Source organism: Danio rerio, chromosome 7, assembly GCF_052040795.2.
Source record: "Danio rerio strain M-AB ecotype USA chromosome 7, GRCz13ab, whole genome shotgun sequence".
NCBI lineage: Eukaryota > Metazoa > Chordata > Actinopteri > Cypriniformes > Danionidae > Danio > Danio rerio.
In genome coordinates this window covers 23977412-24000956 of record NC_141027.1, presented here as the reverse complement: position 1 = coordinate 24000956, position 23545 = coordinate 23977412, and the positions used below count along the sequence as shown (strand labels likewise).

At 36.6% G+C, this 23545-nt stretch overlaps 2 protein-coding genes across 5 annotated transcripts in view; one reads left to right on the top strand and one right to left on the bottom strand.

Annotated features, from left to right (window-relative positions):
• si:dkey-183c6.8 overlaps positions 1-9051 on the top strand; it is a 28994-nt gene extending 19943 nt beyond the window's left edge. Inside the window, exons 10-18 of one of the 2 annotated variants that reach the window (XR_015495643.1) lie at positions 931-1105; positions 1208-1264; positions 1962-2047; positions 2151-2255; positions 2350-2441; positions 4225-4420; positions 4966-5122; positions 5203-6821; positions 6959-9051. Coding sequence is in view for 1 of the 2 variants with exons in the window: in XM_087261005.1 (XP_087117131.1) it covers positions 931-1105; positions 1208-1264; positions 1962-2047; positions 2151-2255; positions 2350-2441; positions 4225-4420; positions 4966-5122; positions 5203-5339 (1005 nt within the window). In the remaining variant the exon portion in view is untranslated. Of the gene's footprint in view, positions 1-930; positions 1106-1207; positions 1265-1961; positions 2048-2150; positions 2256-2349; positions 2442-4224; positions 4421-4965; positions 5123-5202 lie in introns of both variants that reach the window. The other variant, XM_087261005.1, reaches the window with a different exon arrangement.
• Positions 8647-23545, bottom strand: part of si:dkey-183c6.7 — a 34690-nt gene continuing 19791 nt past the window's right edge. The window contains exons 6-8 of one of the 3 annotated variants that reach the window (XM_087261080.1): positions 11213-11344; positions 11088-11137; positions 8647-10985 (exon numbers count right to left, since the gene is read on the bottom strand). In XM_087261080.1, coding sequence (XP_087117206.1) covers positions 10809-10985; positions 11088-11137; positions 11213-11344 — 359 coding nt within the window. In that variant the 3' untranslated portion in view covers positions 8647-10808. Of the gene's footprint in view, positions 10986-11087; positions 11138-11212; positions 11345-18986; positions 19972-23545 lie in introns of those variants that run through there. The other 2 variants (XR_015495653.1, XR_015495652.1) reach the window with 2 other exon arrangements.

Sequence of the window (23545 nt, the reverse complement as noted above, 5' to 3'; positions counted from 1 at the left end):
ATGTCTTTTTGGTATCAAGGTAGATTACATGCGTTGTAGAGATGCAAAATCCAGTGTAAATTTGTAATTAAAGCTTTCAGATGAATACAAATTCACTTATATTATTATTATTATACTTTGTGGCGCTATTTTAGTGGTCAAAAAGGCATATATGTGTGGATGTCAGTAGGGATTAGGTGTGTTAGGGCGATATTACAGCTTCATATCACACTACTTCACATTAAAATTTACACTGTTAGCAAAATTTGATGGGTAGCATATTGCATCATCAACATGTGCTACCTACTTTTTAAATGGGAGGTAGGACAATCTGACAAGGTATAGCAAATAGACAGAACATCGACACTTTGAGAGTCAAAAATCATACAGGCAAAACTAATTAATACCAGTAGCTTCTGGCAATTTAAGCCCCTGTAAACATGGTTTGGAACATTTTTCAAGGATGTAGATTATAGGTCTCAAACTGGATTCCTGGAAAGGCCGCAACTCTGCACAGTTTTTCTCTAACTCTAATCAAACACAGCTGATCCAACTAATCAAGGTGTTCAAGACTACTAGAGACTATTAAGTAGGAGTGAGTTGGAGGTGGTTGGAGATAAACTATGCAGAGCTGCGCCCTCCAGTAATTGAGTTTGAGACTACTCCTGTAGATTTTAACTAATAATATCATAATATCATCAATAATAATGGTCAGGTTCTGATTGTTTCACTTCATACGATCTCATTGCATCGTCATGAGCCACAATTTAACTTTACCTTATAAGTGTTTTTTACCTAAAAGACTTTATGAATGTATATTTAAGCTACAATTCACCTCTAATGTTTTACTGACATTGAAGTTCTAAATTTTAAATGGCCATGGAGCATTTAAATGTACAGCGAAGAATTAAATTGTTTGGTGAACTGTCCCTTAAATGTTTCTCTTGTCAGGTAGAGGAATGGAGGGCTCGTGCGGGCCATTTTCTGGCAGCGTGTGATGATGTGGCATTTCTTCACAGTGCTGTTGTGAACAGCATCAATAGGGCTGTTCTCTATGACCTTTACCCTTATATCTGGGACCTGAGAAACACTCTGCTGGTGGCCAAAGCCTTTATCTGCTGGCTAGGTGAGAATCTTTTATTGATGTGATTTGTGTTGTGGATTTTTGAATGAAAACCACCATTTTAGTTTTGTCCTATCTGCTGACAGTAATATATTTTTCTCTCAGAGGGTCGTATACTGAGTGAAGGTTCTCCATTAGGATCCTGGAAGAACTGCTTTCACTGTGAGTGTCGACATGTACCTGTACACTGACAGCTGCATAATAATTTATGCTTAGTTTTCTCAAGTTGGGGTCAGTAATTGATAACAATTTTTTTCTAACTTCTTTAGATCTTTAGATGGATTCAGTTGATCAAAGTGACAAAATGTAATGTTACTAAGTATTTTTAACCTTTTATTGGGCAAATATTTTCTATAAAAAAATTAAGTTTTCATCATTCAAAATAGTCAGAATTGTTTCTTGAAATACAGAAATACAAATGACATTTTCTAACATGTTATAAAAACTCTCTCAATATTTTCAGATTACAATTATATTTCACAATGTTCAGTCCCTCCAGGATTTTGCAGGGACTTTTTATATTTGTGTCCTAGAATATAATCTAATTAAGGAATTTTTTCGTTTCAATTCTTGTGTTTGGCTGTGAAAATAAACAAAAGTCTTGTAAACGGTTTTTGTTTTGGATCACAAGAAACCCGGGACTCGCAAAATCTCAGAGAGACTGAATATTTATTTTTTTACTGCATTTTTATATAAAACACAGCCTTGAGCAGAACAGACTTTGAAATGCATAAAAAATGTACCAACCCCAACATTTTGAACAATAATTTATGTTTAAAAATGCACTGTGGATGCATTAAAACATGCCACATCAGTTCTAAACACTCGTTCTGATGAGTCTTGAATGAACTGTTCACAGGGTGTGGAGCTTCCTCGGGGGCGGAGTTACATGGTGTAGAGGCAGAGCCATGGGTGTTTAAAGGGGGTCTATCTGGAGAGGTGCAGGTGGGAATGGCACAAATAATTCAGGCTCACTAATGAACTTGTTTGTTTATTGCCAGTCTTTTCCTGACTCGTTTTTTTTTTCTGTTTCTGGGGTGTGAATCAGATGCTTCTGCCTGTGGGAACCAGCAGTGAGTTGTTCAGTCACCCTCCTCCTCTATTCCCCACCTCTCGACTCTACAACATACGACCATTCTTGCAAAAAGACAAGGTGACTCAGGCATATAAGTTAACCCAAGGACTAACCCTAACCGATTCTACATATATGACATAAATGACTTTTGTTGTTTTTTCCCCAACTCTAGGTGGAGCTGTATCGAATGGTGCATCAGCTGCATCAGAGGGGTAAAGGAGGTCAGGATGCTGCCTTCTGCCATCCAGACCTAATTGGAGACAGGTAAGACTTAGAGTGCTCTCAAGCATATTCCAGCCCCTTTGTAACAATTTATACATTTTAATTGTCTTTAAATGCCTCCATTTGAAATTGAATCTTCTGATTGCGGTCACTGATTTCTGATTTTATTTATTTAAATGTAAAAATTGTGTCTGTATAAACAAAAACATCTCGATTTGGAAATGAATCAGCAACCTAATAAACAATTAATACATTTCATTTGATACATATTTATTTTTAGCAAAACAATGACTCAAACATTGATTAAAAATTAAAATTAAAAAATGTAAACATACTAAGCATGATTGTTTTGTGGAAGAAAACATTAAACATTTAACTAATTAACATATTAATATTTCACAATTTTACTGTTTATACTGTATGATCAAATAAATGTAGCACATGTAAACTTGGCCACAATTTATAACAAGGATTAATTAATGAATGTGTTTACTTACATAAACAAAGAATCAACAATACTTAAACAGCATTTATAAATCATAGTTAACTTAATTTGAACACTTCAACAATTCATAACAATGTGTTAAATTAAATTTTATTTTAATATTCTACTTAAAAATTGTGCAAGTACTTAAAGTACTGACAGTGAATGACTATATGTTCAATTAACATAAACTTTTAAAAACCTTTAAGATATATATATATATTTTTATGTATGATTTACACTCATTGGATTAAGATCTGGTGACTGTGGAAATCATTTGAGTACAGTGAACTCATTGTCATGTTTAAGAAACCAGTCTGAGAGGATTTGCGCTTTATGACATGGCATGTTATCCTGCTGGAAGTAGCCATCAGAAGATGGATACACTGTGGTCATAAAGAGATGGACATGGTCAGCAATAATACTCAGTTAGGTTGTGGCGTTCACACGATGTTCAATTGGTACTAATGGACCAAAAGTGTGCCAAGAAAATATCCCCCACACCTTTACATCACCACCAGCAGCCTGAACCGACGATGCAAGAGAGGATGGATCCATATTTTCATGTTGTTAACACCAAATTCTGACCTTACCATCCGAATGTTGCAGCAGAAATCAAGACTCATCAGACCAGGCAACGTTTTTCCAATCTTCTATTGTCCAATTTTGGTGAGCCTGTGTGAATCGTAGCCTCAGTTTTCTGTTCTTAGCTGACAGGAGTGGCTGCCAGTGCTGCTGTAGCCCATCTGCCTCAAGGTTGGACCTGTTGTGCAGAGCTGTTCTTCAGCATACCTCAGTTGTAACAATTGGTTATTTGAGTTACTGTTGCCTTTCTCTCAGCTCAAACCAGTCTGGTCATTCTCCTCTGCCCTCTGGCATCAACAAGGCATTTGCCCCCACAGAACTGTTGCTCACTGGATATTTTCTCTTTTTCGCACCATTCTCTGTAAACTCTAGAGATGGTTGTGCTGAAAATGCCAGTAGATCAGCATTTTCTGAGATACTCAGACCAGCCCGTCTGGCACCAACAACCATTCCACGTTCAAAGTCACTTAAATAACCTTTCTTCCCCATTCTGATGCTCGGTTTGAACCTACCTAATATTGTACCTAATAAAGTGGCCGTTGAGTGTATACAGTTTTAAAAAATTCCATCGAGATACAGATGAAAAAACAACAAAATAATAATTATCTGAGCAAAATAAATACGTATAAGCAATTTTTAGGAGTAGTGAAGGTAGTCAAGGACAAAATGTGCCAAATGTAATGCCTTTATTGGTCCTGAAAGATTGCTAAGGTATATGAGAGATATCAGGCTCCCTCTTGTGTGTTTGTATTTCAGGTGTTTGGGTGCATCTCTGGCCTTGTGCCCGGAGTATAGCTTGGTGCTGGAGGATGAACTGGGGGTATGTGGGTGTGCTGTGGGCATTCTGGATGTCCGGTCCTTTGCCAAGCGATGTCAGGCCACCTGGCTACCTGCTATGAGGGACAAATATCCGTCACGACCCCATGGAGCCAGTGGACACAGTGTAACAAAGGTAAGGGTTATGACTAAACACAGCCACACTTGCACCACTATTTCCTGCAGATCCTGAATATCCTGCAGTATTTGCAGGATAACTTGATTTTTCAACTAAGGAAGGTTAGATTTGCCAGACCATTATACATTCAATGTATTGAGTAAGACATTAATGTCAGTATATATTAAATGTGTCATTATTACTTTGAAACATTTTGTGTTTTTAAAACATGTTTAGAAGTGCAGTATGTAAGTTTGACACCCAGTGGTTGAACTAGGTATTGCACCTCTGAATCAAAACAAACGCAAGCGCAGGTTGCCAGATTGTGAACAGAAGCGAGTGATTTAAACCGTGTTATAACTAAAAGCAACGGCACTCAATAAAAGGGATTTTTTCCTTATATATCTGACTTCAGCATTGTTTTTTAGATAACCAAGTATGTTATCTTGGCATGTTTCTTAAATATCTGCAAACATATTATGATATTTTTTTGCTTTGGATGAGTCAAAAACTTACAAACAGCACCTTTATGTGAAAATGGCATTTTCCCTCCAAACCACTAGGAGGCGTTGCTGTATTTCCACGAAGAACAGGATTACCCAGACTCCTTGCTGTATCATTTTCCATCTCAGCTCAGGCTCGAGGCTCTTCCTGAGCTGGTTGACTGTAGCGTCAGTCGTAGCCTCCTGACAGCCCTGCTCACAGCACTTAAAGCTAACGGTATGCTAATCTGAGTGTAATTTGCTACCTTTTATTATAGCTGATATAGTGGTCTTGATAAAAATGTTGTTTGTTTTCAGGTTCACAAGGTGTTTTCTGTGAGGTTCAGCCTACAGATGGATTGCGGATCGAATTTCTGACAAAGCTGGGGTTTCTGGAAATCCTCCGTGGAGAAGCACGACCAAGAGAAGGGGTAGTTTTGGGGAGGCTGTTATAAGCAAATAGATAAAATATAAAAGATCTAAAGGGAAAAGAGTTAAAATATCTGAAGTCTGAGCTGTGGTTATAGTTAAGATAAAAAAATGGTTGGGTTTAAAAGTGCTTTAGTGAAGTGTTAAGGTCTATTCACAACTCTGAGGAGTAAAAAAAGGAGTAAATATTAAATAAATGAATAAAAGAATGAATTCTGCATGCTGTAGAAGTCCATCTATTAACCCAATGATGAAACTATCAGCATGGTCGAAGGTTAAATGCGTGTAAGCCTTTACTAGTGCTTTTGAAAAGAATTCTATTTATTAGAACTTATTCACATTTGTTTTTCAGCTCCAAATTTTTTTTGTCTCCAATTTTAAGTGACCGTAAAATTTTTACTGTATTTCTTATTGTAAGAATGAATCACATTCATCGTTTATGACTCAATTTAGAGTTTTGATTTATATTTGATCAAATACTATTCAGTTTTACGTTCATTAGGAACCAAACGCTGTTTAGAGTTCTATGCCCCAAGATTGCGTTTCTTTTTACGGACATTGTCTTGACATTCTAAAGTTACTCAGAGTATGCAGGGTTAACTAATACCTTAATACTAGGGGTGTGACGAGACACAGGATTGGGCTCACGAGATTGAGACAAGATTTTTACCCTATTTTTAAGAAATCTTCAATGATGAAATATATGAATGGAAATTAGTCTTTTATTCAACTAAAGAAAAAAAATCACAAAATACAAAACTACTTTGGTGCTTTAAAAAGAAAAGAAATAAAATCTTTTAAAAAAATCAACCAGTTATAAATGTTATTTTACTTATATTTTAATTAATTCTATGCAGTACAGGACATGCAAACACTTCTAAATATTTAGGTAAAAACTCTACTGACTGGCTTCTCCTCTGTTGCAATTTCACATGAAAATTCAAACTCTTTTCCACAAATTAGGTAAAGTTTATTTCTAAACTAATTTCGAGAGGATCACATGCTTAAGATTGTTTCCAGCCGGTCCCGCATTATTCAATTTATGATTCACCAATCAGATGATTTCTAAGCATTATTAATACCCTAAGGTCCACAGGACAGCCATCTTCGTTTTAAAGAATCCCCCCTTCCACCCTTACTCCTTCTCTTGTCCAAGATGTGTGGCACGGTGGCCTTGTGGTTCATAATGTTACTTCACAGCAAAACGTCACTGGTTCTAGTCCTTACCAAGCCAGCTGACGTTTCTGTGCGGAGTTTACATGTTCTTCCCGTGCTCACATGGGTTTCCCCCGGGTATCCAGGTTTCCTCCCACCATCCAAAAACATGCAACTTAAGTTAATTGACTAATCCAAATCAGCACCATAGACATGCTCCTAGTAAGTACTTATGTCTTAAGAGCAATCACTATCTGTTCATTAACTACTACAGCAGGGGCGTTCTCAAGATCTACCTGAGGTCAAACTCCCTTCTCGCCTTGCAAACGGGATATAAAGTGCTATAGCCCTTTGTATCCATTTATAAATCTCCTCGTCCACCACCAGTGGGCAGCATCCACCTGGATGACGTGACAGCAGTCATATTGCACCAGACCGCACACCACACACTAGCTGATTGGTTGGAGAGGAGACGGAGTAATGAGGCCAGTTATAATATGGGGATGGTTAGGAGGCCAGTGGGCAAATTAGGCCAGGATGCCGGGGTTAAACCTTGTACACTTTTTCTAAGGATTTCCTGGGATTTTTAACGACCACAGAGAGTCAGGACCTCGGTTTAACGTCTCATCTGAAAGATGGAACACTGACTCGATAGGTGCAAAGAATAGTATCAAACAGCTGTGTGTGTATGACTTTTTGCAAAATACGGCTAAAAGTCCTACACGACGTCAATAGTTTGATTATGGTGTTTATATGTTTGTACTGCACTTGACTTCTAAAAAACTCTAAATTGAGTCATAAACGATGAATGCGATCCATTCTTACATTTAGAAGTACAGTTTAAATTTGACGGTCACTTATAATTGGAGTCAGATTAAATTCAGAGCTGAAAAAAAAACAAATATAAATAAATTCTAATAATTAACAGAATTCTTTTCAAAAGCACTAGCAAGGGCTTACACGCATTTAACATTCGACCTTGCTGTCAGTTTTGTCATTGGGCTAATCCGCTTGTTAAATGGTGATGTGTTAGTGACGTATGTAATACTGTTTCCGGGTCCAAGCCGCCACTCATTTGAATTGACAAAATTCTCGTTTATGACCACTTTTATTCCTATCACACATTATAGGGATTTTTATATCAAGTCATAGTGTACACAACAATCTCTGGGCTTGCTTCATCACAAATACCAAAATTTAAATTTAATTTTAACAAAAATGTATCACTTTCTGACCATCGGATATTAGGCATAGATATATATTGCGATTGTGATTTTCAAAAGTATTACAGCACTTTGTAAACGTTTATTATTACCATTTGATGAGTCTCCCCATTTATTTTCATAGAGCGCTTGGACCTGGAAGCCCCTTCGCATGACATCACGCATAGATGGACTTTTACAATGCCATAATCAACTCCAATATCAGACCAAAAAAATTAACTTTTAAATTTTTTTTGTACTTTTTGGATGCATTTTCTTTTAAAAGTAAAAAATACCATTGGCAGGAGAAAAAAAGATTTAACAAAACAAGCAATGTATTGGACAAAAGAGCAGGATTTAAAAAATTTAACTAACAGATGTCATGGCATTATCATATTTAACATCTTTTTTGTGAATGTTTACTCATATCCTGGCATTCGTTTACATTGGATTTGGTGTGAACAGGCCTTTAGGCTTCATGGTCAAAGCTGGAAACAAGATAAATCATTAGGGATGAAATGAGAACTTAATAGTGATCACCTGTTTACAGCTTCATCCTCGCTAATCAGCATTCTGTTTGCTTTCTTGCGCATCTAAAGCTCTCCTACTGGCTCTGCTTTTGGGAATACAAAAACTTGTGCTGTTTTACTGATAGTGTCTGTGTTGCAGCTGTGGATGGCTGTAGGAGCAAAAAGCACAACGTTACACCTTTTTTATTCAACATGCACACACTATTCCCTTAAAGCCATTTATGGACAGGCACACAAAGCAGACCCTTGAAGACTCGTAATAGTTCCTCCAGTGCACTGAAGGGCCTTGACCCCCACTGCTACAAGATTGATGAATCACAGTGCATCTCACTGGGCTTTTTATAGCTCTTCCGTTGAATGAAAGCACACACACACTCTGAGAGGCAAAATTATCGTTAGCTTTTGACTTCTCTCTTTGTCCTTTCATAAACACACACACAGAGACATTGTATGCACGTCTGCCTTCTGGTCTTTAACCAACAGACTTCTTTATTCGCCATGGCAATCAGAAAAGAAACATAATAATTAATACTGCTTTTTTAGCACCGTTGATTTTAATATCTTTTCATTTTTTGTTGTTGTTTCTGATCTTTTCTGCTTTTAATCTAACTTTACTTGTGGAACACTTTTGATTTTGCATGTTAACTTTTAGGTCATCCACTTCATATGCGTTTGTGAGCACTTTCACTATTTCTGCAGGAGTTCATGTTGGAATTGTGATGTGCACTGGAAGGTATCAGCTTAGGTAGGTGAAATTTCATGTTTGCATTTAATGTTTTTAAGGATTATGGTACAGTGCAAATGCAGTTTTTGTAACAATGGAATAAAACATGTTTACAGCATCATTCAAATCTTTCTTGCAAAATGTTATTTTTTAATGTGTTTTTATGTCTTTGTGTTTATATACACAATTCTACACTCACCGCCACTTTATTAGGTACACCTATTCAACTGCTTGTTAATTCACATTTCTAATCAGCCAATCACATGTCAACAACTCAATGCGTTTCGGCATGTAGACATGGTCAAGAGGATCTGCTGTAGTTCAAACCGAGCATTAGAATGAGGAAGAAAGGGTATTTAAGAGACTTGAACATGGTTGATGGTGCCAGACAGGCTGGTCTGAGTATTTCAGAAACTGCTGATCTACTGGCATTTTCGTGCACAACCATTTCTAGGGTTTACATAGAATGGTCTAAAAAAGAGAAAATATCCAGTAAGTGGCAATTCTGTGGGTGCAAATGCCTTGTTGATGCCAGAGGTCAGAGGAGAATGGCCAGACTGGTTCCAGCTGATAGAAAGGCAACAGTAACTCAAATAGCTACTCGTTACAACCGAGGTATGCAGTAGAGCATTTCTGAACGCACAACATGTCAAAGCTTAAGGCAGATTGCTACAGCAGCAGAAGACCACACCGGCAGCCACTCCTGTCAGCTAAAAACAGGAAACAGGCTAAAATTCACACAGGCTCACCAAAATTGGACAATAGAAGATTGGAAAACTGTTGCCTGTTCTGATGAGTCTGGATATCTGCTGCTACATTCAAATGGTAGGGTCAGAATTTGGCGTCAACAACATAAAAGCATGGATCCGTCCTGTCTTGTATTGACGGTTCAGGCTGCTGGTGGTGGTGTAATGGTGTGGAGGATATTTTCTTGGCACACTTTGGCCCCATTAGTACCAGTTGAGCATCGTGTCAACACCACAGCCTACCAGAGTATTGTTCCTGACCATGTCCATCATTTTATGACTACACTGTAACCATCTTCTGATGGCTGTTTCCACCAGGAAAATTCACCATGTCATAAAGCGTGAATAATCTGAGACTGGTTCTTTTAACATGACAATGAGTTCACTTTACTCAGCTGGCCTCCACAGTCACCAGATCTCAATCCAATAGAGCACCATTGGGATGGGGTGGAATGGGTGACATCATGAATGTGTAGCCGACAAATCAGCAGCAACTGCTTGATGCTATCATGTCAATATGGACCAATCTCTGATAAATACTTTTAGTACCTTGTTAAATCTATGCCACGAAAGATTAAGGCTCTGTAGGCAAAAGTGGGTTCAGCTCGTTACCAGTAAGGTGTACCTAATAAAGTAGCCGGTGAGTGTATATATATCCAGAGACACATGGTTCATTTACATAATACAATATTTTATATATGTATACAAAAGCAATTTAAAGTTTTTTTTAATAGTTTCTACGTTTTTTACATTTACAATTCCCAAAATGTTATTCTGTTATAAGACAGCAGATTATTCTTTTAATTTTAATTAACTTTATTTGAAATTTACTAATATTTATGAAAATACAATTCATTTATACGTTTATAACAACAACATGGTTAGCATGATTTCGTTTAAGAGAATATAAAATTGGACAAAAGGACAGAACTTGAATGCATTTTCAGTATTCTTATTACAACATTTAAAAAACATTTATTTGAAATAGAAATCTTTTGTAATACAATAAAAGCCATTTTTGTTACTTGATAAATTAAATTCACACTTGCTGAATAAAAGCATTTTATATGTTAAAAAAGCTATGTGCGTTCACAGTTGGGTACTGTTATATTATAAATAATACATACATATGTAAACACTATACATCAGCTGTAGTTGTATTGGTTGCAGACCATTCCTTATGTGAGCGCAAGTTCATCTCAGGTGAGGTTACTTTTCCAGTGGGGATTCTGTGTTCTTTGAGGTTTTTGCCTGTCAGCAACAGTACCAGAGTGCCAATCAGAGTAGCAGCCCAACTGCTTGCTGGGAGACCCACCTGTCCAAGAGGGAGAAAGAGACAAACACCAGCTGAATGCAGAGCTCAAACCCAGAGGGTGAGCAGGACAGACTGTTTATAGATGTGTATTTGTCTACTCACAGCTCCTAACAGGTTGCTCAGGGCAATGTCTGTGTAAGCTGAAAGCAAGGCTGCAGAAAGAATGAATAATTTAGTTGCAGAAGAATGAAGTAATGCTACAAAGGAGGGGATGGTGGATTACTCACCACTTGCAAAAGATAAGAGAAGTGTTCTCCAGCTAAATATAAAAAACGCCCCAACGCCCATGCAGCCCAGAGCCCCATTGAAGCCTGATAGACCAGAATACAGAAATCCGTGCTGTACTGACATAGACAGACCTGCAGGGGGAAACGGAGAGCACTTGACTTCATACAGTTGTTGACTCATATGGTTGTTTATGATGAGTTGTCGTTTTTCTAGTCAGGAAGATTGCCTGCATTCTGGCCAACAACTGCTCACGTTGACAGGTTTGTTTTTATTTATGTGTCGTTGTTTGGGACTTTTTTCTTAAAAGGGGAAAAAACAGCCATAACTACCACAAAGAAAGATAAACTTGCCTCAGGCTGAAAAAGTAACGTAACGTTACTCTTTCAAAATGTAAATATACTAAAAATAACACATTTTTTGTTGATGTTGTATAAACATGACAACCACAAATTATCATTTTGCTGAAACTACTAACCATAGTTTCACACTTTTAGACTATTTACACATAGTTTTTACAATATTTAATGGTTATTTTTTTCGTAAAGGTGGGCATAGAGAGAGCTTTGGTTATTAGTAACAAATGTTTCGTTATATTAGTATACTAGTATTTCTCTAGTGGCTTTGGTGCATTTCTTACAACACTATTTACATTTACACAACAGTTAATGCATTTCTCAAAATAGTCATTTGTGCACATTATAGTAGCAGTTTCTCATTCCTTCCAACAAATTGCAGATGCTTTTGGACATGCATCAATTGCTTTTATACAACTCTCTGCTGTTTTCTAACATCATTTGCGTATGTCATGTCAGTCAAAATGAACTAAACTTGTAAATGCTTAATAGTCATTCCATATAAAACTAATAGTTCTCATTTCATTACTTGAGAGTAATTACTTACTAAAATGTTGAACTATTGACAACTAGTTAAACTTTTTTGTAAGTAATTACTAATCTGTCAAGCTAAATATATATATATATATATATATATATATATATATATATATATATATATATATATATATATATATATATATATATATATATATATATATATATGTATATAAAACATTTAAATATTTTGTTCCTCAAAATTTCTTCTAAATTGAACAATTTCATGAATGATTTACAGATATGTTGTAGGTTAAATTCCGATATGTACAGTTGTGCACAGCTCTACCCAAAGGAAGTTTATGTTTGTTGTAAATAAGGGTGTTTTTATTCTTTTGCACAATGCTGTGAATAAATTGGAATTGTAAAAAGCAAATGCAGTAAAAATGTGAAACATACATATTCAGTGTCTTGTACTCAGATACCTCACTAAATGCAGTGATGTCTAACTTTACTGTAGTTTTCAAATGGCTGTGCAAACAGTATATAGTGCTGTCTTAAACATTTTCAGGAAGTACCACCATGCGGTACAGGTGAACTGGGTAGGCTAAATTGTCCGTAGTGTATGAGTGTGTGTGAATGAGTGTGTGTGGATGTTTCCCAGAGATGGGTTGCGGCTGGAAGGGCATCCACTGTGTAAAAAACATGCTGAATAAGTTGGCGGTTCATTACTCTGTGGCGACACCGGATTAATAAAGGGACTAAGCCGAGAAGGAAATGAATGAATGAATGAGTATTACATATAAAGTATTAATTACACCTTCCCAAAACAAAGCTTATGAAAATAACTAATTATTTTAATTATTAATTATTGCAACAACTAATTAACCACGGCATTCCTCAACTAACAATAGTTTATCCATTGTAGGAAAACATATTATAAAAAATAAATTCACAAATAAAATAAAGTAAATAAATTAATTATATGGTAATATAATTAAACCATGGTTAATTTTCATAATGGCAGTTACATTTGTACGAATGGATGGTAATTAAATGAGTTTTTCAAAAAGTATTTTCAAATAAAAGAATTGCTAAGATTATTAATGTCACATCTCCATTTAAACATTAATGAAACCTATAATAACAAATTAATCTAAACAATAATTGATTTGTCAGCCATCATAATATTTATATATTTTACATTCGTGTAGCCGGCTCTATTAGCAACCTGCAGAAAATCCTTCAGACACAGCCAAATTCTGCAACAGAATGCTGGAAGCATAACATATGTTTGTCCTGGAATCGATTGGCATTTTAGCATTTCTATCATCCTGAAGTTTTGTGAAATGGGTTTTGGATAAATGCTTAAAATAATGTTTTTGACTCATTCACACCAAGTATGATAACAAAGAGTTTGTTCAAAAGAATTTTCTAATATGCATTCATTTCCTTTTTGGCTTAGTCCCTTTATTATTCTGGGATCGCCACAGCGAAATGAACTGCCAACTTATCCAGCATATAATTTACGCAGCGGATGCCCTTCCATCTGCAACCCATCACTGGAAAACATCCGTACACTCTTATTCACACTCATACAATTTAGCTCACTCATACAATTTAGCTTACTACTACACTACAGACCATTTAGCTTACCCAATTCACCTAAACCACATCTTTGGACTGTGGGGCAAACTCACGCAAAACGCAAACTCCACACAGAAATGGCAACTGACCCAGCCAAGGCTCGAACCAGGGCCCTTCTTGCTGTGAGGCGATTGTGCTACCCCCTGCGCCACCATGTTCCCCTGAATTTCCTAATTTATGAAACAATATTAGAGTCCATATAACACAACTATGATGATAAGAAAGACTGGCAAACTATTTTTTAGCTGGTGAATGATAAAAACACTGACAGCAGAATTCTTGCATATTTTTTATTTTTTCTCTGGTTAGTGAGCATTCTGTAAATATTATTAGCATCACATTACATGAGCCAGAGCTATGAGATGAATGGAAAAGATACAGGATAGGCTATTCATTCATAATTGCACATGCAAAGAAGAAACAGATTTTACATATCACAGAAATAGTAAGGCTAGCATGCTATTTTGAGCAACTCTAAAATCCATGTTGCGTTGATAGCAAGTAACCCATTAGTTTGACATGTATGTTAATATTATTACTGCATATAGAAGGTATTATATATCTGGTATGATGTAATTTCTCCTTTGGATTGGTTTAATTGGACGTTTTACTAGGGAATTTAGAGAATAATATTTGCTGTCTGGGATTTTAATTGTAGCCCTGATTGTGGTCTGTAGGTGGCAGTGTATATTCATTACTGTTTAGTCTATAGTTGCTGCCCCTAGGTTCCTGTCCAAGCTTTCAGACCTCACCATCCGCCCACCATTCCCTAGAGCTTTCTTTTATTTCTCTCCCTAATGCTCTCTCTCTCTTTCCTTTCTTATGCATTTCCTTCACAGCTAGAAGCTATTTGATAAACATGCCTCTTGAGAGTTCTTATTTACGGTTTCTCATATTCTACGTTTTGCTTAAGCAAGCAAGGCTTAGGAAGATACAGTTATATTACTCAGCAATGCTGTTTGTAAATATAAATGTACTTAAATTTGACCTAAGCAATTGTGGGGACCTTATGATAATCCATTATGATACTGTCTTTCTGCCAGAAGGCATCCATCCATCCATCCATCCATCTATCTATCTATCTATCTATCTATCTATCTATCTATCTATCTATCTATCTATCTATCTATCTATCTATCTATCTGTCTGTCTGTCTGTCTGTCTGTCTGTCTGTCTGTCTGTCTGTCTGTCTGTCTGTCTGTCTGTCTGTCTGTCTGTCTGTCTGTCTGTCTGTCTGTCTGTCTGTCTGTCTACTAGCTATAGAATGATTCAGATGCCTGTAGATCTACTTTTAGTAGTAATGGTATAAAGGGAACCTATTATGCCCCTTTACACAAGATGTAAAATAAGTCTCTGATGTCTCCAGAGTGTGTATGTGAAGTATCAGCTCAAAATACCCCACAAATAATGTTTTCTAACTCTTTGAAGCTGCCCCTTTTATGCTTTGATCCTAAGAGGCCGACCATTAGCATTTCATTCATTCATTCTTTCATTCATTCATTGATTCTTTTTCTTGTCGGCTTAGTCCCATTATTAATCCGGGGTCACCACAGTGAAATGAACTGCCAACTTATCCAGCACATTTTTACGCAGCGGATGCCCTTCCAGCCGCAACCCATCTCTGGGAAAACGACCCTTAATGAACGGCTAAATACTGTGTGCCGCGGGTCCGTGTCTCACAGCTTGGCACTGGCAGGTCTGCCTTGCTTTCGGAAAGCACATGCACTGCAGTCATGAATAATTAAGAAGCCCGCTCTTCTCATAGGATAAGAAAATTCAGCCATGAATAATAATGAGAAACTGACGCGTCATCTTTGCACTTGCAGTTTTGCGCTACAGTACGTCACTGATTTTGATCTCGCCCCAAAAATCATTTTACACCCAGAACCTGAAATTAGCTGACAAATACTCAAAAATTTTTCCTACAATTAAAGCTAACAGGTGCTAACATTGTCGTAACTGATGCTCAACACACACTAATCTGTTAAAATCTCAAAAAAAGTACTCGAGGGTTTCGTAAACCTTAAAAGTTCTTGTTTTCTGTATGAGAGGACAATAGCATTTTGATTAGCAGTGCCGAGACCTGCCTAAATTAGATGAATTTTTGATGTCCTGATAAGAAAAAATTGAAAATTCAAAGGATGTCCTAACTTTTTAATCTGCCTATATATTGGCTATTGGCTTACAAATGTTTCTACACTCTCAGAACTAAGGTTACAAGGGCTGTCACTTTTGCAGAATCTTTTCAAAAGATACATATTTGTACCTGAAGAGTCCATATTGGTGATTTAAAGGGAAATTTAGGTGCATTTGGGTATATGTACCTCTGACGTACCTTTTGAAAAGGTACTTCTCCAGTGACAGCTCTCGTACCTTTATTTCTAAGAGTGCACTGATTGGTTATAGATAAAAATTGATTATATGTAAAAAAAAAAAAAAATCAATTAAATTAAATTCATGTTTATTTCTATAGCGTGTTTACAATGTAGATTGTGTCAAAGCAGCTTAACATAGAAGTTCTAGTAAACTGAATCCGCATCAGTCCAGTTTTCAGAGTTGAAGTCCAGTTGAAGTTCACTTCAGTGTATTATAAATGTCACTGCTAAAAGCCCAAATATGACAAAAAGCCTAGGCAATAAATATTTATATGTTGCTTTAACTTATTTTAATACATTTATCAGATTTCAACTACAACTTTTAAACCACACAAAGCTTAACTTAATATTTTTAGTCAGTTTGATTGATGTAAGCTGAGATGACTAGAAAAGCTACTTAGATTCAACTGAAAATTTTAAGGCAGCAAGTTTTTTTACAGTGTACAGTAGGTATCGACCAACATTTCCATAGCAATGCATCCCTATAAGTATAAATAAATTCTCACTGGACCCAAACTTTTGATCTGTATAGTATATACAAAACCATCATTGAACATTTCTTTAAAAAAGCTTAGAAAAAAGACTAAATACATTTTTATATACTCTTTTGTTCATCATTCATTAACCTTTGTGTGCTGTTGGGGATATTTTCATCCACTCTGAAGTGATTTTGAGTTATAATTTAGCCACATCTTTCTCTTAGTTTCAGCAAATGGAGAGATTTTTGGTGACAAATCTTATTTAGACACATATTTTGGGAACATGCTTTGAAATTTTTCAAAACACATTTATTAAACAGTAGAAATTATATATTTCATCTCTTCCCAACAGGGAAAACCACCAACAATCAAGAATGCGTGATTAAATGGTGTCAAGGCTTTGCATTTAAAAAATGTTATTATAATGGAAGTTAATTTGGCAAAACAGCCACTAACATACAGAAAGGGTGGTCAATTTGAGCAATACACATGGATACACACTGAAATATTCAGCAGCATTGAAGGAAAAAAGAGCCTTGACTTGAACATCAGCACAAGTGCATCTTTCTGACTGCTCTTTTGGGACTTTTTATGTTTCTCGGTTTTATAGCGAAGGGCTCCTCAATAAGGGATGCCAATAAAAGAGCTCTGAGATGAAACCGTGGCATCAGCAGCAGGAGGGAGGACAGGACACACCCTGATCACTCGCTTTCTCTTCCCGTCTGAACAGGAAGGCAATGTGACCCATGAGACTCATACCGTCTGCTCACTCCCGCTTTCCTCACGTATTCGCTTCAGTTTTTATAAACAAATGTTGTTTTTGTAGCGTCATTGGAGTCACTTTACATGGCTCTGCATTCTCACATAAGGAGCCTGTTGACAGATTTATATTTCAAGCTGTTGCAAATTGGTAAACATCCGCAGACGACTTAGTAATTGTAAAACAGATTGCGTTACGTGGAAAATTTCTATTTTCATGATTAGTGTATCACTGAAAGAGTTTGAGATTTGAGGAATAAAAGCAAAAGACAAGCGTGCACTTGATGTTGGATGCTGCAGGGAATCTGTGTCAGGGTGAGAGCGGATTCATCGCCAATGCAAATGCTGTGAATCACAGTGCACACAGTATTTCTTCTGGTGTTTCCATAACTCACTTTTCTCTCTCTCTGATGCAGTTATGCAACAATACAATGCAGTCATATATGATATCTATGCAAGTCTGTAACCTAAACTCAAGATCCATGACCCAGAGTGAATTCTTTTTTTTTTTTCAGCATCACCATGGTTACAGGCTTCTCTTTGTGCATATGTGTGTGCGGGATCATCATTTGTGAACCCGTACAAACTTCAGTGGGTTTATACAATGAGTCATATAGAGAGGACAGCATGAACAGCAGATCACATTATCAGTGGACCACACTTCACACTGTGGAAGGATTAAGAGTCCCTGTACAGTATCAATTTGGTAAAATCTCTGGACAAAAGAATATAAAGAAACTTTGGCATTTTCACATTTGGTCGTCTTTAACTCTGGATTAAAGGGAGAATTCACCCCAAAATGTACATTTAGTGCATTTACTGCATTAAAATTCTCTGTATTTACCCTTTATTTACTCACTTTTTGAGTATCTTTATTGTGCTGAGGACTAAAGAAGACATGTTGAAGAATGCTGAAAACCTGTAACCGTTGACTTCTATTATAAAACAAACAAATACTATGGAAGTCAATGGATACAGGTTCTCAACATTTTTTTAAATATCTTTTTTGTGAGACATTCATAAAGGTTTAACAAAATAGTGGTTGACTAAATAATGGCAGAATTGCAATTTTTGGGTGAACTATACCTTTAATGGAATTATAGGTTATTTATTTTGCGTCACATGCTCATGACTTTCCTAGGGCAAACGTATAATTCTGGAAATTCATACATGATTTTTGGCATTTTTAGCACCTAGACTGCAGCTCTGCACAAGAAGTTTGGCCAGAAGAGAAATTGTCATGCCCAACTGAGCCTGGTTTCTTCACCACCATCGCCACTGGCTTGCTTGGTTTGAGACTTGTGGAGCTACGGTTTGATGGATTTGCTCTTGAATGTTTGGACCTTCATCAGTGAAAATTAAACCACACTGAACTGAACTGAACTAAACTTCAACTCTGAAAACTGGACAGCAATCTACTAGAACTTCTATGTTAAGCTGCTTTGACACAATCTTTGTAAAAATGCTACAGAAATAAAGATGACTGATGTTTCACACACACACACCAAACCTTGGGTTAACAGCCTGTTTACCCCAAAGACAATAACAAGAAAAAGTATATTACTTTTAAAAAATGTTGAGAATAGCAGACGCCATAGTAGAACACAGAGAGTAGGAATCAGTTCCATAACATGTTTTTATTTTCCAGCAAGTAAAAATCCTATTGACTTTTTTTTTTTTTTTACCCCTTTTCAAGATTTAAGATAAGTCTTTTGTGTCTCCAGAATGTGTCACAAGTTCCAGATTGTTAATTATACCTTTTAGAATGTTGGAATTTTCTGCTCTGAACCCTATATAGGTGTTTTTGTTGTGTGTGCCTTTATTGCTAGTTCTCCCCACACACCGTTCCCACGTGCCTGTCAGTGTCTACGTTTCCAGCTTTGTCAGATAAACAGCACAGTGGCAGACATGAAGGAAGCAGATCTCTTGTTGATATTATTATACGCATTACTGCGGAGACATGTTAATACACGGCTATCAATCAATTCGGTGGGTGGGGAAACCACACTCATACTTCATGTTGCAGTCAGCCCTAAAATAGGAGGGATTTGGATCCTATTTTAACGTCAGGAAGCGCACTTACTTATAATAAAGAGAATGCTATCATGCATTAATAAAGTTTTTGATTTTGTTGTTAACCTGAATTTGTATTTTTAAATTGTCACTAATTAGATGAACGCTGAAAATGACATGTTTACATAAAATCAATAGCCCAGTTTTCGTCCTAAAATGAAGTGAATACTCTCAAAAATCAAATGGAAATTAGGAGGATTTCGATCAAGCTGTTAGAGTGGCTGACTGTTGTATTGGTAACCTAGCAACCAAGAGTAAACAATGCAAGCTTAATGATCACACTACATCAAATAATCATATTAACCCTTTTTTTTCTATCTCGCACAAATCAAAAATCACCTCTAGTTAGCCAAAAATACCTTTCTTCCAAAATTTTTGGGTTTTCCATCTCTCGTTTCTCATGCGTTAACTTCAAAATATGCATTAAAACTGGGAGATTAAAACCCAATTAATATTTACTATGGGCTTTATCCTGAATGTATTACTCTGGACTACACAGATAAAAATTACTCTGTAATGAAGTAAATACAGAAAAAAAAAAAACATACGTTTGGTTGGTTCATTCTGCTGTGGCGACCCCGGATTAATAAAGGGACTAAGCCGAAAAAGAAAATGAATGAATGAAATTTTTTATCAAAATATCATTCTACTCATTTTAACTCATCTCCTCCTCCTCAATCCACTGCAAGGTTGCATTAATTTTTGATTAAAAACCTCCACATCTCACAATCTAATCAGCCGCCAATAGACTGAACAGGAAATAAAACAGCTCATGTAATTAGTTTCAGGTTATGAGGCTGACAATCAACACGTTCAGCATTATTTAGGATACAAGACAAGCAGGCACAGGATCTGCACATCAACTTGATCGTGATTGGGAAGAACTTAAGTACAATATGAGTGAGAGTACAATCTAGTAATGAGACTCGACTTTTTCTCTGTAGGCTTCTCTCTCGTAAAATACAGATGTAATTTCACACTGTAGTAAGAGAGAAATTCTACACCGCTCAGAAGAGAGTGAACCGTTAATCAATGAAAAAAGAGCAGGATGGTAAGATGAGTGGAGGGAAGAGAGTGGTATTGATTTAAGGGCGAGGAGAATGATCAGCATGTATGTGTGTGTGTGTGTGTGAGGAACAGTGTTGGACTTATTGTAGTTAACATCTAATCATTCCTATAGAAATTTTTGTGCTTGCAAGTTTTGAGGGATAGATTTTGCTTTTATACAAGTTGGTCTTGTGAACTCGCACGGCTGACCAACACAAAAGTGTCTTGATTTGAAAGTGATTAGTGTGTGAGCTCTTCTTTATGCACCTAAACACTACTGACAATGGATAATGGACTTTTTGCAAGTAAAATGTGGCAGAATCTGAATTCTTTTGAGGCCTTCTGGAACATGGATATGTTTTTTTGACGTTGGTGAGGAATACTTGTTGTTTTGCTGCAAAATGTAGTTAGGTCCTTAAAATGGTTTGATGTCCAACTAAACAATGACCAATGTAACACCCATATTAATGACCAATTAAACACCCATATTGTTTACAATTTTTTTAAAATATATTTTTAGATTATATTATATGAGTACTTGTATTTATTGTAATTTCTTTTTAAAATTTTGTATTAATATTATATGTATTAATATTATATGCACCTAGGGTCTGAGAGTAACGCAATTTCGCTTCTCTGTATGTCCTGTACATGTGGTTGAATTGAGAATAAAGCTGACTTTGACAAAAAAAAAACAACAGGTCACTGTCATACATAGGGCTGGACAATAATCGAAATGAAACGTAAATGTGGTCAAGCTAAGCTGCAATTGTCATGCACATATTGTCCTGGAAGCATGGTTCTGTGATCAGTGTTAAATATTCTCTGAAAGCCAGAGGGCCCTCTTGTGTAAAACTCCAAAATACAAATACACCAGAATCTCAGGAAATCCCCATAGCGGTTGCTGATAAAACAAGATTTACAAACACGACTAATAAACACAGGTGTATGGAATCTTCTTACAGAAATATTTTGTTCAAATACTCAACTAAAGTTATAAAATGTGTTTTTTTCACATGCATTCAGATGTTTTAAATTCAGTTTGTTTATTCGGATAGCACCTTTTCAATGGAATAAAATCGTGGTCATAAATATTTTGTGCATAAATAAAATTAATGCATCTGTAATTATAAAATCGTAACTAATAACCTTAACTTTCTGAATTTGATTGCAATTTAATAATGTGCAACTTTTGTTAATCTGCTTTGAAACAATAAATATTTTAAAAAGTATGAAATAAAATCGCTGTCATAATTTTATTGTGCGTAAATAAAATTCACGCATTTGTAATTATAATAACGTAAAGGAAAACAGAGCATACTCGTAATTATTACGAGGGTACAATTCCAAAACCTGCATGCGATTAAAACAGACACAGATACGACATTTTTTTTGTCCATTTATATATGACTGAAAAAAATTACGATGGGTGACACTGTTGCCACACAACTTTAAACACCTTATAAAAGAGAATTTTGTATAATAGGCCACCTTTAAAAATACACATAAACTTGTATTTATTTTAACATTTAATGGTTCTTCAATATTAAGTTCTAGTTTGCTAATTTGGTGAAGTTTATTTATAGACTAATATTGAGATGATCACACGCTTATGATTGTTTGCAGCCAGCTCTGCATTATTCAATTTATGATTCACCAATCAGACGATTTCTAAGCTACTATAAATACCAGTTCCATATGACAGCCATCTTCGTTTTGAAAAATCCCTCCTTCCACCCCTACTCCTCCTCCTTTCCTAGATGGGTGGCACGGTGGCCCAGTTGTTAGCACTGTTGCCTCACAGCAAGAACGTCATTGGTTCTAGTCCTTACCAAGCCAGCCGACGTTTCTGTGCAGAGTTTACACATTCTCCCCGTGCTCACATGGGTTTCCCCCGGGTCGCCTGGTTTCTTCCCACCGTCCAAAAACATGCAACTTAAGGTAATTGACTAATCCAAATCAGCACCATAGACATGCTCCTAGTAAGTACTTATCTCTTAAGAGCAATCACTATCTGTTCATTAGCTACTACAGCAGGGGAGTTCTCAAGATCTACCTGAGCTCAAACTCCCCTCTCGCCTGGCAAACGGGAGGGAGCCCCGGGCTCGCGGATATTATGAGCTCAGGGCTCTCTCCCAGGAAAGCATGCCAAACACGCTTTATAATCAATCATCAGCTTAGTGTGAACTCTTGAAATGCTTAAAAACATTGAAAATATTGAAAATAGAAATGGATAAAGGATTTATTGCTGAATTTAGGTAAGATTTTCTTTCTTTTTTACTTTTAAAACAGTAAAACCTGACTAAAGCCCCGACTTTTGAACAGTGGGGTAAGTGTGAGGGCCCTGGTGATGTTCAGCTTTCTTCATCAGTCTCAGTGTGTTCTGCCTGAGGTTTTGGAGGCTCTTGACAGTCTGAAACACTGCACCGGCCCATCCATAATCCAGCACTGCCTTCTCTGCTTCTTTCTCCATCTGTCTCCCTCACTTCAAACCCCCTAACAATCTGAACCCCTTCCAAATTAAATTTCAATGTTCTGCTGACACATAGACACAAGGAGAAAGCCAAAAGGAGTTTTTCCTTTCTAAAATCAACCCCCTCAATACTAGAAAGAGCAACAGTCTCCATCTCATACACACACACAGACACACACACAAACACACACACATTGTGAGTCTCAGATAATCTCAAAGACTCTTTTATGGAATATTACATGACAGCTTTGAAGTTTGGGAGTGTGATTCACACTGCAGGGGATGAAACGAAACAGTGTGTATGATGTGTGTGGGTGATGTGCTGGAAATAAGGTGTCTTACTTTGGTCTTACACCTCACATACACACACACACACACAAACAGACAGAGTCTACCCCTCCTCGGTAGTGTCTTTGTGTCTGCGATGACTCATATGTTTCTGTATGCCTGTGTATGTATAATATAACAGAGCAATAGAGAAATGTATGAGAGGGAGAGAAATATATGAGTTGCAGGGTAAGAACACCTCTCAGTCTCAGGGTGGGAAACGCAGCAGTAAAACTGGCTAATTATCAAGCGGCAGGCGCAAATGATGGTCTTCTGCATAGTGGGCGTTTGAGGAAATCTGTTTGCAGCCTGCTTGAGCTGA